Source organism: Petromyzon marinus, chromosome 23 (assembly GCF_048934315.1).
Source record: "Petromyzon marinus isolate PM22_M1 ecotype Great Lakes invasive population chromosome 23, UKy_Petmar_22M1.pri1.0, whole genome shotgun sequence".
NCBI lineage: Eukaryota > Metazoa > Chordata > Hyperoartia > Petromyzontiformes > Petromyzontidae > Petromyzon > Petromyzon marinus.
The window spans coordinates 2,490,887-2,503,587 of NC_133689.1; the positions used below are offsets into that span (position 1 = coordinate 2,490,887).

The 12,701-nt window shown below is 59.5% G+C and overlaps 1 protein-coding gene across 3 annotated transcripts in view; it reads right to left on the reverse strand.

Annotated features, from left to right (window-relative positions):
* LOC116945169 (rho-associated protein kinase 2-like) overlaps positions 1–12,701 on the reverse strand; it is a 63,220-nt gene that overhangs the window by 14,552 nt on the left and 35,967 nt on the right. For all 3 annotated transcript variants that reach the window (XM_076068926.1, XM_076068927.1, XM_076068928.1), the window contains exons 12-27: positions 12,022–12,033; positions 11,404–11,495; positions 10,597–10,645; positions 9,655–9,790; positions 8,446–8,537; positions 7,819–8,065; positions 7,076–7,182; positions 6,208–6,358; positions 5,170–5,330; positions 4,820–5,004; positions 4,616–4,685; positions 4,078–4,181; positions 2,860–3,046; positions 2,136–2,229; positions 1,318–1,412; positions 721–909 (exon numbers count right to left, since the gene is read on the reverse strand). In XM_076068926.1, coding sequence (XP_075925041.1) covers positions 721–909; positions 1,318–1,412; positions 2,136–2,229; positions 2,860–3,046; positions 4,078–4,181; positions 4,616–4,685; positions 4,820–5,004; positions 5,170–5,330; positions 6,208–6,358; positions 7,076–7,182; positions 7,819–8,065; positions 8,446–8,537; positions 9,655–9,790; positions 10,597–10,645; positions 11,404–11,495; positions 12,022–12,033 — 1,971 coding nt within the window. The remainder of the gene's footprint in view (positions 1–720; positions 910–1,317; positions 1,413–2,135; positions 2,230–2,859; positions 3,047–4,077; positions 4,182–4,615; positions 4,686–4,819; positions 5,005–5,169; positions 5,331–6,207; positions 6,359–7,075; positions 7,183–7,818; positions 8,066–8,445; positions 8,538–9,654; positions 9,791–10,596; positions 10,646–11,403; positions 11,496–12,021; positions 12,034–12,701) is intronic.

The following is a 12,701-nucleotide window of genomic DNA, read 5'->3' on the forward strand; positions in this document are numbered from 1 at the left end:
CGCGTGGTGGAAGTGGTGGTGGTTGTGGAGGTGGTGGAGGTGGTGGTGGTGGTGGAGGTGGTGGTGGTGGTGGAGGTGGTGGTGGTGGAGGTGGTGAAAGTGGTGGTGGAAGTGGTGGTGGAGGTGGTGGAGGTGGTGGTGGAGGTGGTGGAGGTGGTGGAGGTAGTGGTGGTGGTGGAAGTGGTGGAGGTGGAGGTAGTGGAGGAGGTGGTGGTGGAGGTGGTGGTGGTGGAGGTGGTGAAAGTGGTGGTGGAAGTGGTGGTGGAGGTGGTGGAGGTGGTGGTGGAGGTGGTGGAGGTGGTGGAGGTAGTGGTGGTGGTGGAAGTGGTGGAGGTGGTGGTGGTGGAGGTAGTGGAGGAGGTGGTGGTGGAAGTAGTGGTGGTGGTGGTGGAGGTGGTGGTGGTGAAAGTGGTGGTGGTGGAGGAGGTGGTGGTGGTGATGGTGGAGGTGGTGATGGTGGAGGTGGTGGTGGGAGGGGGGGAGGGGTTCCGAAACGTCCGAGCCTCCCACAAATTTGCCATCCTCAAGCCGCGGCAGCGACGACGACCGGCACCCACACACACACACACCCACACACACACACCCACACACACACACACCCACACACCCACACACACACCCACACACACACCCACACCCACACACACACACACCCACACACCCACACACACACCCACACACACACACAGGCAGGCGGAGGCGGTGTGGGGAGAGACCCACGTTCTGCATGTCGTTGACCTCGCGCTGGTACTTGGCCTCCATCTGCCCGTACTTGTCGCGCTCCTGGTTCAGCTCCAGCTGCAGCTTGCGATTCTCCTTCTCCTTGCGCTTCAGGTCGGTGGCGCTCGCCTGCCGTCGGTCCATCTTCATGTCCTTGCGGTTCATCACCTCCGCCAGCTTATTCACGGCCTGCCGGACGTGCCGCACGCACGCACGCACGCATCGAACGGTGCGACAGGGCCTCGACGAGACCACAGGGGGAACGTTCGCTTTGTGGAGAGGCAGTGAGCCGTAGATCTCTATGCGAGTCTGTGGGTCTATATACGAGTTGATGGGTCTCTATGAGTCTGTGACTTTATGCGAGTGTTTGGGTCCCTGTGAAAGTTCATGCGTCTCTATTTTAGCCTATGGGGATCTATACGAGTCTACAGGCCTCTACGTTAGTCTGTGGGTCCCTATGAGAATCCACGAGTTCCTGTGCACGTCCATAGGTTTCTACGTAAGTCTATGGGGAACTATGCGAGTCAGTGCACAAACACGCACAAACACACACGAACACACGGACACACACGCGTGCACACACGCACGCCAGCGCACCTGAGTCTTGAGCGTTTTCTCCACCTGCAGCTGCTTCTCCACCTGAGCCTTGACGATGGACAGATTCGCATGCTCCCTCTTCAGGCTGTCGAGCTCTGCTTGCCACACACATACGTGACACATGCATGACGCGCCATGATACACATGTACGTATGAATGTGTGTTGAACTTCTTTCGCGCCGTAGGTAGCTAACCGTGCTAATCGTAGGTGCAAACATGGAGCATACCGACACATGCATGACACACATATGACACACATAGTACACACACGTCAGCCATGCGCTGAGCCGGCGCCAACAAATGCCCAAGCGCTGCAGTCCTCTACCTATTAAGGTGTTATCGGTGAATTCATGAGAATTTTAAACCGGAGCACCCAGAGAAAACCCCACTCATGCGAAGGGGCAACACCCTATCCCATACAGACAGGAAAAGATGGAGTCCATATTTTTGCTGTACCGCCTTCTCCTGGCGAGCCAGGGTAACGGGCTCCTCTTCGACTCCCACTGGAAGAAGGGGAGTTTCAGAACACCCGTGTGTGTGTGTGTGTGCGGCGATCCGCCAACCCCTTGCTGCTGTCTCCACAGCGTTGGATCGCAGCAGTCACGTGCAGCGTGGTTGCCACCATCGCAGGCCGGCTAAGGGTCGCGTGCGAGCGTGCGTGCGAGCGTGCGAGCGAGCGAGCGTGCGAGCGAGCGTGCGTGCGTGCGAGCGAGCGAGCGTGCGTGCGTGCGAGCGTGCGTGCGAGCGTGCGAGCGTGCGTGCGAGCGAGCGTGCGAGCGTGCGGTCGCGCGACATTTTGTCTGCAGTGACGTCGCCACCTTCTTGCATCGCGGTGAACTTCTGCGTCAGTTCCTCCTTCTCGGCCGTCAGAGCCGCGATGCTGTCCGTCAGCTTCTTGTTGGCCTCTGCGAGCTACAGAGCAGCCACAGGGGTCATCGATATCGCTGATAAAATTAAGAATAATTAATAATCATCATTTATATGGCGTGCGCTTAAATGCATCGACAACTCAAAACGCCTTGCACCGCATCTCGTCTTCAATAATTTGAAGGGCACCTTCCTAGTGGCAGCCATCCCAGAATCGTCACCAATAATTACCTAAGTTATGCGGTCCGATATTGAAATGTCGGGCCAAGTCCATCAACGTGTGTTTGTACACAAAGTTCCCCCGTGTAGCCTTAACAGACTGTAGGGGCAAGTGCTGTTAGCGGGCTCCTAAGAAGGCCGGCACGGCACACGAGGTGGTGGGTGGCCAGCACCACGCCCGGCCGCCTTTGTCTCCCCCCGGTTGGTGATGTTTACACACCGCACCAGGTACTCATTTGAGGCTGATTGTGAGCTGGAATCGAACACTTACACATGCGTGTAAGTGTGTATCACCGCATGTGTGTGCGTGCGTGTGTCACCGTGCGTGTCACTGTGCATGCATATCACCGTGCGTGCGTGTGTATCACTGTGCGTGCGTGTGTATCACCGTGCGTGTCACTGTGCGTGTGTATCACTGTGCGTGCGTGTGCGTCACCGTGCGTGCGTTCGACTCACGGCGGAGCGCTGTGCCTCAAGGTCCCCGGTGTCGGTGCGGTGCCGCGTCACCATCTCCTTCATCTCCAGCTCCTTCATGATCTTCTCCTTCTCCAGGTCCGAGTACTGCTCCTCCGCGATGGAGCGCGCCAGCTGCTCCGAGTCCGCCTTGGTCAGCGTCAGCTCCAGCTGAGCCGCCAGAGAGTCCCTGCCACCGCCGACAAAACGACAAACAGCAACAATCAACAAGGGGCAGAGATACCAGTCAACAAGGTAAAACACAAAACTCAGTTTTGCGTTTTAGTTTGTTGCCCTTCCCCCACCACCTCCGATTAGCGCGGTGGGCTACGTACGGTGCGAAAGAAGTTCAACCTACGTACATACATAGAACTAGAACAACATCGTCATACATGTAATTCCAACGGTTAACATCAGGATTAAATCTGATTGGTTGTTCCTGGGAGGTTCTGACATCGACTTAAAGAAGCTGGATCAGGTGACGCGGTGGTTCCGACTTTCTGGGTCCAGACCTGACGATGCTTCAATGCAGTTTAAAGCGATACGTCGCGTATGGAACTGCAAAGTTAGGGTTAATTATGAATAACAACAATACTAAAACCAGCAAAGTTGTACAAAAACAAGCTGTCCAGCCAGTCCACAAAGAGAGCCTCCAATTAAAGAAAACATTTTAACTGTTGGCGTGAAGTGAGAAATGGCGATGGTGGTGAAGTCGTGCGAGTGACGGTGTTGATTGCGACGTTGCAGTGCGAGCAACGCTCTTGTGAACGTAACGACAAAGCGCTCAACCTCCAGCCGGGTCGTACGGTGTCGGCCGACCCGGCTGGAATATTCCCGCGCACCCCGGCACACCACGTCCATCATACACCTCTCTCGCTGTGGCTGCGGGCTGGTTACGAGTCACGTGCCACGTGCCACCCTTGCTCCGGACTCGCCCAGCAAAATTGGAGAATATTTCAGCGAGGAACGGATCCCTGGGGTGAGGTTCACGGTGACGGTGAGGGTCACGGTGAGGGTCACGGTGAGGTTCACGGTGAGGTTCACGGTGAGGTTCACGGTGAGGTTCACGGTGAGGTTCAAGGTGACGGTGATGGTCACGGTGAGGTTCACGGTGAGGTTCACGGTGAGGGTCACGGTGAGGTTCACGGTGAGGTTCACGGTGAGGTTCACGGTGAGGTTCACGGTGAGGTTCACGGTGAGGTTCGCGACGACGAGTCTCACCGCTCGTTGCGCAGCTCCTGCTCCTGCGTCTGGAGCTCCTTGCACGCCCTCAGCCTCTCCTCGGCATCCTCCTTCAGCTCCCGCACCTGCGTCTTGTACAGCGTCTGCGTGCCCACAGGCGGGCGGATAACGGACGGACAGCGGCCGGACGGGCCCTCGACGGCGCTCGCGGCAAACGGGGTGATGGTGGGCGAGTTCATTTGCGGGATAACCGGAGGTCACCCGCGGGGGGGGGGGGGGTTCAAGTTCAAGCCAAGCTCCCGGCAGCCTCTGGCCGCCCGGGTGTATGTCGTAGCGGGCTAACAGATCGGTGGAACTCCCTCCCACCTTCGTCTCTTTGCACCCCACCCCCCCCCCCCCCCCCGAGGTCTCACAACAACAACAACCCAGCTCAATTCAAGAAACGCTTCTCTACTGCAACTTCAAAGGTGCTGCTTGTTGCCGGGCCCTGTGCTCAGCACCACTGATAATAAAAAAATTAAACCCGAAAGAGAGTCGAACCCGGACGCTTATCTCCATGGCGGCGGCGGCGACTCACGGAGAAGTAGTGCTCAGCCTCCAGCTGCTCCTGCAGCTCGCGCATCTGCCCCTCGTTGTCCTGCTTCTCCCTGCGCACGCACACGGACGTACACAGACATCGTTGTCGTCGTCGTCATCACATCATCATCAAATCGTCATCACGTCATCGTCATTAAATCATCAGCACTGTCAACATCGCCACGCGCGTGAGTGAGTGATGCACCTGCGCATGTGAGCGAGCTGCTTCTCCAGAGCGATGCGCGCTTCCTGCAGCGCGTTCATCTCCTGCTTCAGCTGCTTCTCGCTCGTGCGCAGCGCCGTCGCCTGCTGCGCCTGCTGCTTCAGGTCGCCCTGCGTCAGCTGCCTCCGCTGCGCCTCCTGCTCCACCTTCAGCGACAGCGTCTTCACCTGGGGGGGGTGGCCGGGGCCGAGGGGGGAGAGACGGGGGGGGGGGGGTCGGTGGGTGGGTGGGTGGCTAGGTCTGTGAGCCGGTGGGTCGGTGCGTGGCTGGCTGCGCAAGTGGTTAGGTCGGTGGGTCAGCGGGCGTGCGGCCCGGCTGGAGAAGCGGCTCACCTGCTCCTCCAGCGCCTCCCGGCTGAGGCCGAGCTGCGTCGCTTTGTGCCGAGCCTGCCGCACGTCGCACTCGGCCTCGTGCAGGCGCCTCTCCAGCGCGACGGCGTGCGCCTCGGCGCGCTGGCGCCACGACCGCTCCTCCGCCACCATCTTCTCCGTCTCTGCTCGCGACGAGCGCACGCGGGGCGGTGACGCGGCCAAACGGGGGTCGCGGTTGCAGCCCAACGTGGGGCGTCGCGGTTCGAGCCGGACCCCTCGTGTGCGCTCACGCCGCACGCGCCGCCGCTCGCCAGACACCACCGCACCCCAGACACCACCGCGCCCCAAACACCACCGCTCGCCAGACACCACCGCGCCCCAAACACCACCGCTCGCCAGACACCACCGCACGCCAGACACCACCGCACGCCAGACACCACCGCGCCCCAAACACCACCGCTCGCCAGACACCACCGCACGCCAGACACCACCGCACGCCAGACACCACAGCACCCCAGACACCACCGCACCCCAAACACCACCGCTCGCCAGACACCACCGCACGCCAGACACCACCGCACGCCAGACACCACGGCGCCCCAGACACCACCGCACCCAAGACACCACAGCACCCCAGACACCACCGCACCCCAAACACCACCGCTCGCCAGACACCACCGCACCCCAGACACCACCGCACGCCAGACACCACCGCACCCCAGACACCACCGCACCCCAAACACCACCGCGCCCCAAACACCACCGCTCGCCAGACACCACCGCACGCCAGACACCACCGCACCTCAGACACCACCGCACCTCAAACACCACCGCACCCCAAACACCACCGCACCCCAGACACCACCGCACCTCAAACACCACCGCACCCCAAACACCACCGCACCCCAGACACCACCGCACCCCAGACACCACCGCACCCCAGAAACCACCGCACCCCAGACACCACCGCACCCCAGACACCACCGCACCCCAGACACCACCGCACCCCAGACACCACCGCACCCCAAACCCCACCGCTCACCGCGCGCCGCCACTCACCGCGCACGGCTTGCGACTTGGCACCCTCGATGGACGTGTGCTTGTCGTCGAGCCGCGCCATCGTGGCTCGGTGCGCCGCCACCTCGTGCTCGAGGCTCTGCTGAGCGGCACGCAGCTTGTAGCTCAGCTCGATCTCCGCGCCGTTCTTCTCCTGCGGTGGGGGGAGGGGGGGGGTCACGGGGTCGCCGAGTTGTTACAGAGCGCCCCCTCACCCCGAGTCTCTCTTCGCCCCCCCGTTCAGATTTGGCTGGCCGGCTTAAGGGGGCGGAAGTTGACGACGGCTGAGCTTGCAACGTTGCGATTCGCGAGTTAAGCGCAGCGTGATGAAAACGCCTTTTAATGTGGAGTGGAGCGAGCTGAATTCCAGATTTGAACCCAGTCGGTGGGGGTGGTTCAGCACTCCGATCCCCAGAACAACCCGGACACTTCACCCCCACAAAGATACAGCCGATATAGATGGGTAGGGCTGACAGAAATATACATTTTTCCACTTCACATCCGAGCCGTGCCGAGCTATCCCGTGCTGCTGAAGTTGCGCGCAACGACAGGCGGCGGGAGACGCGTGCGGACAATTGCCGTGACGACGCCTTCGCAGACGTCGCGCGCACGCGCGCGGTCACTGCATTATTAGTGTCGCCCCCCGGCCCTGGCTTGGCTCCGAGCCAGATTACAGACGTCCTGCGAGGCAAGCAGCGCATCACGGCCTGGTTCCGGCTCGGCACGGGTAACGGCCGGTGGAAAACCACCCGTGCCCTGTGAGGGCCCCCGCGCTGGCACGGTTCGGGTGTGCCAGTGGAAAAGGGTTTAGAGACAGAGTTGAGACGCGGGGGGGTGGGGTGAGGAGAGGCAGGTCGGGGTGTGCGTTGACCTTCTCCAGGTCGATAAGTCGCTCCTGGAGATGCCGGCTCTCCGTCTCGGCCTTCGTCAGGCTGAGCTTCAGGCCCCGAGCCTCCTCCTCCAGTGCAGACACGCGACCTGGGGACACCACACGAACACACAAACGTATGTATGCACGAATGTACACATGCACTTACACACGCATGTACACACGCATGTACACACGCATGTACACAGACAGAAAGATTTCCCGTATAGCCTACAACAGACTCTTGGAGCATTTACTTGTCCATGGACCCACCCACTCACTCACCCACCAACCCACCCACCCGCCCTCCCACCCACCCACCCACTCACCCACTCACCCACCCACTCACCCACTCATCCACCCACCCACCCACCCACTCATCCACCCACTCAATCACCCACCCACCCACGCAAGGGAAGGAGATAATGAAGCACTGAAGGTACTGAAGGCACGGGGTTGAGTGGCACGGTATTTAGGGGAGACTTGAAAGCAAAGAGAGATGGGAGCCGTCGTTGGTTATTGGGTGGTTTGTTGGGTGATTGACCGGTTGAGTGATTGGGTGGTTGGGTAGGTTGAGTGGTTGAGTGGTTGGGCGTTTGCATGGTTGGGTGGTTGGGTGGGTTGAGTGGTTAAGTGGCTGGGTGGTTGAGTGGTTGGGCGTTTGCGTGGTTGAGTGGCTGGGTGGTTGGGTGGGTTGAGTGCTTGAGTGGCTGGGCGGTTGAGTGGCTGGTGCCGCCCGGCCGCACCTTGTGCCTCTGTGAACGCCTCGTGCCCGGTGGTGCGGTCCCTCCGCTCGGCCTCCAGCGCCGACTGCAGCGAGATGCGCTCCTTCTCCAGCGCCAGCTTGATGCCCTCCAGTCCTCGGGCCTTCTCCTGCAGCTCCGAGTGCGCGGCTTCCAGGGAGGCGAGCGAGCGCGCCGAGTCGGCCTGCGCCTTGCGGAGCCGCGCTGAGCCCTCCCCCTCCGCCTTGAGCAGGGACGTCACCTCCTCCAGCTGCGGGGAGATGTGCGGGGACACGATTGTATGGAAACACCGAGACGAGCTAACCCCTCCAACCTCCACCTTGAGCAGGGACGACATCTCCTCCCGCTACATGGAGGCATGCGGCGACACGGGGACGTGGAGACACGGAGACACGCAGACCTCTCCACCCCCACCCTGAGCAGCGACAAGACCTCTCTCCGTCAGCGGTGGGCGGGCAAGAGAGGTCAAGGGGTCACAAGAGGAGATGGGGGGGGGGAATGAGGACTGTGTGAGCAAATGAGCGAGTGAATGAGTGAGTGAGTGATTGACGAAGTGAGCAAGTGACAGAGTGAGCGGGCAATCAGGTGACTGAGTGATTGAGTGAGCGTGAGCGAGGGCGAGCACCCCACCTGCTTCTGCAGCTGGACGACCCTCTCGCTGGACGCCTGCGAGCTCTGGTTCCGCTTGCGAGTCTCCTCCAGCTGATCCTTGAGCGACAACACTGCAAGGACGAACAAAAACAGCAGCGGCAGTGACGTCACCGCGGTCCTTGTGCAAGGCTAGGTGCGCTTTAGGCCATGTGAAGTGTGTAAGGCCCGCTGGCAGGTGGTCACGGGATGGAGCCAAAGTGGCGTAGGTCGACCGACCGGGATGACCGGCTCACAACAACGAGTGAAGCGCCGGGCGGCTAAAATTCAGCAAGTTAGCACAGTAGGGAGGCACAGGTGGTGCCGTCTGCTGGTCATCTCGGTGGACAAACACACACACACACAGACAAAAACACAAACACACAGATGCACACAGAGTTGAACACAGGCAGACAGAGACACACACACAGGGACAAGCACACGCAGTCAGTGTGTGTGGCACGCAGCGTCGCGCACTGCCCGCTGAGATTTCCGACCGGATTCTTCGTCGAGTGACGCGAAGCCGGCAGCGCGATGAGAACCGAAACGAGGAAGACGACGGACAAACTCGGCTCGGCTGACGGTCCCCACGTCCTCTGTAGGAGCGCCCAGTAATTTTTTTGTGGCAAGTACAAAGTTGAAGAAACGAAACGTAGATTGCGGAGGCTTTCGCGACCAATGTTATCCATAATAACGTTTTTTTTTCTTGGGTTAGACCGCATAAGTACGTCGTACTTGACCTGTGAATGTTGTGGGTTTTACGCTCCAACACACCGGTGTGCTGAAGTAGAAATTGGCACGTTTTGTTTATGTGACAAACCCTACTAATTGGCGTGTTTAACAACGTATTTATATTGACGAGATCTATGTATATATGTAGAACTTCTTTCGCACCGTACGTAGCCAACCATGCTAATATAATCCAAAAAAACCCCTTTATTATGGGTAGATTGCTTGTTTATTATTTTAAATCATGGGTCGCTCATTGCTAGGCCCGGAATGTACGATTCTCACGCGTCTCCCGTCAGCTCGCCTATCCGCTGGTCCGTTTCCCCTGGGGTCAACGTCAAGGTCAACTGTGACCGCCTAAGTGCGGCAGCGCCACCGCGGCGCGTGGCGATGGGGCGTGGCGGTGGGGCGTGGCGGTGGGGCGTGGCGGTGGGGCGTGGCGGTGGGGCGTGGCGGTGGGGCGTGGCGGTGGCGCTCGCGGACCCTCGGCCTCCTGGGCGCGCCTCCTCTCCGACTCCTGCTCCGCACGGCGCTGCCCGTCCGCCGCCCGGTGCTGCATTAGCGCCCTGTCTCGCTCCAGCTGGTGCAGAGCCGCCTCCAGGGCCTTGCGCCCCTCCACCTGCACAAAGACGGAGATCCCCCACCGCCCACCCCAGTGCAGCCTTAGCACGCTGTAGGGGAAAGTGTCGCGCGTATGAAGGCGAGCAGCACCTGGAGGTCGGCGCGGCACACGAGGTGGGGGGGCGTGGCCAGCCTTCGTCACCCTCGTGGCAATCTTTTAGACGCATCGCACCGGATATTAATTTGAGGCCGAGTCGACCTAGGAGAGTCCCAAGACGGGCTCATATAATGGTCAGCCGGTGTTGGCGATGAATCGGACTCGGGTCGCTGGATTCGTCCCGCGCCGCGCAAACCACTCCGCGCACGCACTCACAAACCGCTCCGCGCACGCACTCACAAACCACTCCGCGCACGCACTCACAAACCACTCCGCGCACGCACTCACAAACCACTCCGCGCATGCACTCACAAACCACTCCGCGCACGCACTCACAAACCACTCCGCGCATGCACTCACAAACCACTCCGCGCATGCACTCACAAACCGCTCCGCGCACGCACTCACAAACCACTCCGCGCATGCACTCACAAACCACTCCGCGCATGCACTCACAAACCGCTCCGCGCACGCACTCACAAACCACTCCGCGCACGCACTCACAAACCGCTCCGCGCACGCACTCACAAACCGCTCCGCGCACGCACTCACAAACCGCTCCGCGCACGCACTCACAAACCACTCCGCGCATGCACTCACAAACCACTCCGCACACGCACTCACGCACCAACCCCGCGTGTGCACGAACGCACGAATTGATCGTGCGTGGCCCAACCGCCCCCCCCACCACCACCACCACCCCTCACCTCCGTGTCCCACTCGGTGACAAGTTTCTCCAGGCGCACGTTGGTCGACCTGCACACGGGCGCACAGAGCAGCGGCAGAGATGGTCGCTCGCACAGCAGCGATGGTGGCAGAGTTCAGTACCAGGCCGTGGCTTGGCAATGCATTTCCCTCTTCTGCTGGCACATCCGAGCCGAGCCAGCGCGGAATGGGTCGTTTTTCCACTGGCTGTTTGCCGAGCCGAGCCGGAACGGAAACCGTGACATGTCGCTGGCCTCACAAGACGTCTGAATATGATGTCACAATTTGATTCGATGGGGCCAAGCAGGGCCAGGGGGTGGGGTTATTTCGTTTAATCATTGCAAGTGATGTCCAGGGCACAGCTTGGGTTCTGCAGTGGAGAAAAAACCGGGGCTCCTCCATATCCACGCCGGGCTGTCTCAGCGTGATTTATTATTAAGATTTTCATTGAAAATTCACGGGGTATCGGTTAATACGCAAAGAAACGAAATAAAAACGCAGACAACACGTTACCTTCACGTATCTGTCTCTCCACATTCTTACACAACCCATCGCTCGCACGCATGGCCTTCTGGGAGCAGCACCGAATCAAGACTGATTTTGACATAACACCGTCTCATCAGCAGAGCGCAAAGAAAGATGACCCTGCTTTACGAACACGCAAGGCGAACACAACCAATCGTAAGCGGAACCAATATTCCCGAACACTGGTTCTATCGGAGGAACAAACACTTCATTCATCCTGAACAAATGTTCGCGGGCGATCAAACCGCTCTCAGATACTGGTAGCAGGCGCCCCCCACCCCCACCTGAACTTCTGCTCCATCTCATCCTTGGCCTGGATCTCCGCGTGCAGCTGCTCCTCCAGTTGGATAACTTTCTGCTTCAGGGCCTCCACCTGCTGGGAGCAGGATGGACGACGGTGGGGTGGAGGGAGGGGAGGGAGGGAGATTCAAGTCAGAGGACAGTGGTGGATCGCGCCTCTGGGTTGAGGAGACACTGGGTGGGTGTTTCAGCACAATTAGCTAAATAAATAAAATAATTCTTTAGAGTATTTTGCTGCTGTAAATGTCCACATGATAAGCCACTTCGGTGAGCTATCATTTGTGGCCAGGTCTCTTTTGAAAAATAAGTAAATAGCTCAGTGGGCTTTACCTGGTAAGATAATTAGTTCAGTTTTCTCTGTATATTTTTTGCAAGTGATGTGTTTACCTTTCCTATACTTTGCACTCCTATCGTGTTTTTCTACCGTTTGTTGTTGTAACTTTGTGACCAGCCCCTACTGGACACGTGTGAAAAAGAGCTTTATAGCTCATCGGTTCCTCCAGTGTAAATAAATAAAATTAACATTCTGGTTGTGACTCGGCGATTCAAGGTGGTTGCTGCTGCTGCTGCGATGGCCACGGAAGCCGCGGCACCGCCCTCACCTGCTCCTTGGTCTGCGCGCGACGTGACGGTGGCGTGGGTTCGGCAACGTCGGAACACAAACGCAGGGAGGAAAAAATAATTAGACGGCACGGAAGCGCGGAGGTGGTGGTGGTGGTGGTGACGAGTCGTGAGTCGGTCGCGATCGGGTGGGTAGGTCGTGGATCCCGTGACCAAATCACGCGGAACGCGCCCAACCTCGACACATCTCGGAGGCCAAGCAAAGGTCAGCAGCGCAGGAGGCAGGGACAAATGCCGTTAAGCGAGCACCGAAGAAGGCCGGCACGGCGCACGAGGGGTGGGTGGTCTGCACCGCGCCCAGGCGCCTTTGTCTCTCCAGTGGCGACGTTTACACACCGCACCAGGTACTCATTTGAGGCCGAGTCAACCTAGGGGAGGCGCAGGCGCGGATCAGATAACGGTCACTGGTGTTGACCGCGAGCGGGAATCGCACTCGGGACGCCGGGTTCGCAGCGCAACGTAGCGCTAACCGCTACACCACCGCCCGCAGCCACAGCGGGTGGTACAATGGACGTGGTGGGCCGTGTAGGGAAGTATTTTTTGCGGGTGGCCGACCTGGACAGACCCGTCCGTTTCGACGCCGCTTCTGTTGACATCACGTCCCCGTCGTTCGGAGTTCCCGTCAACGGAAACCAAGGCCGTCCCCCCGTTCCAGCTCCGG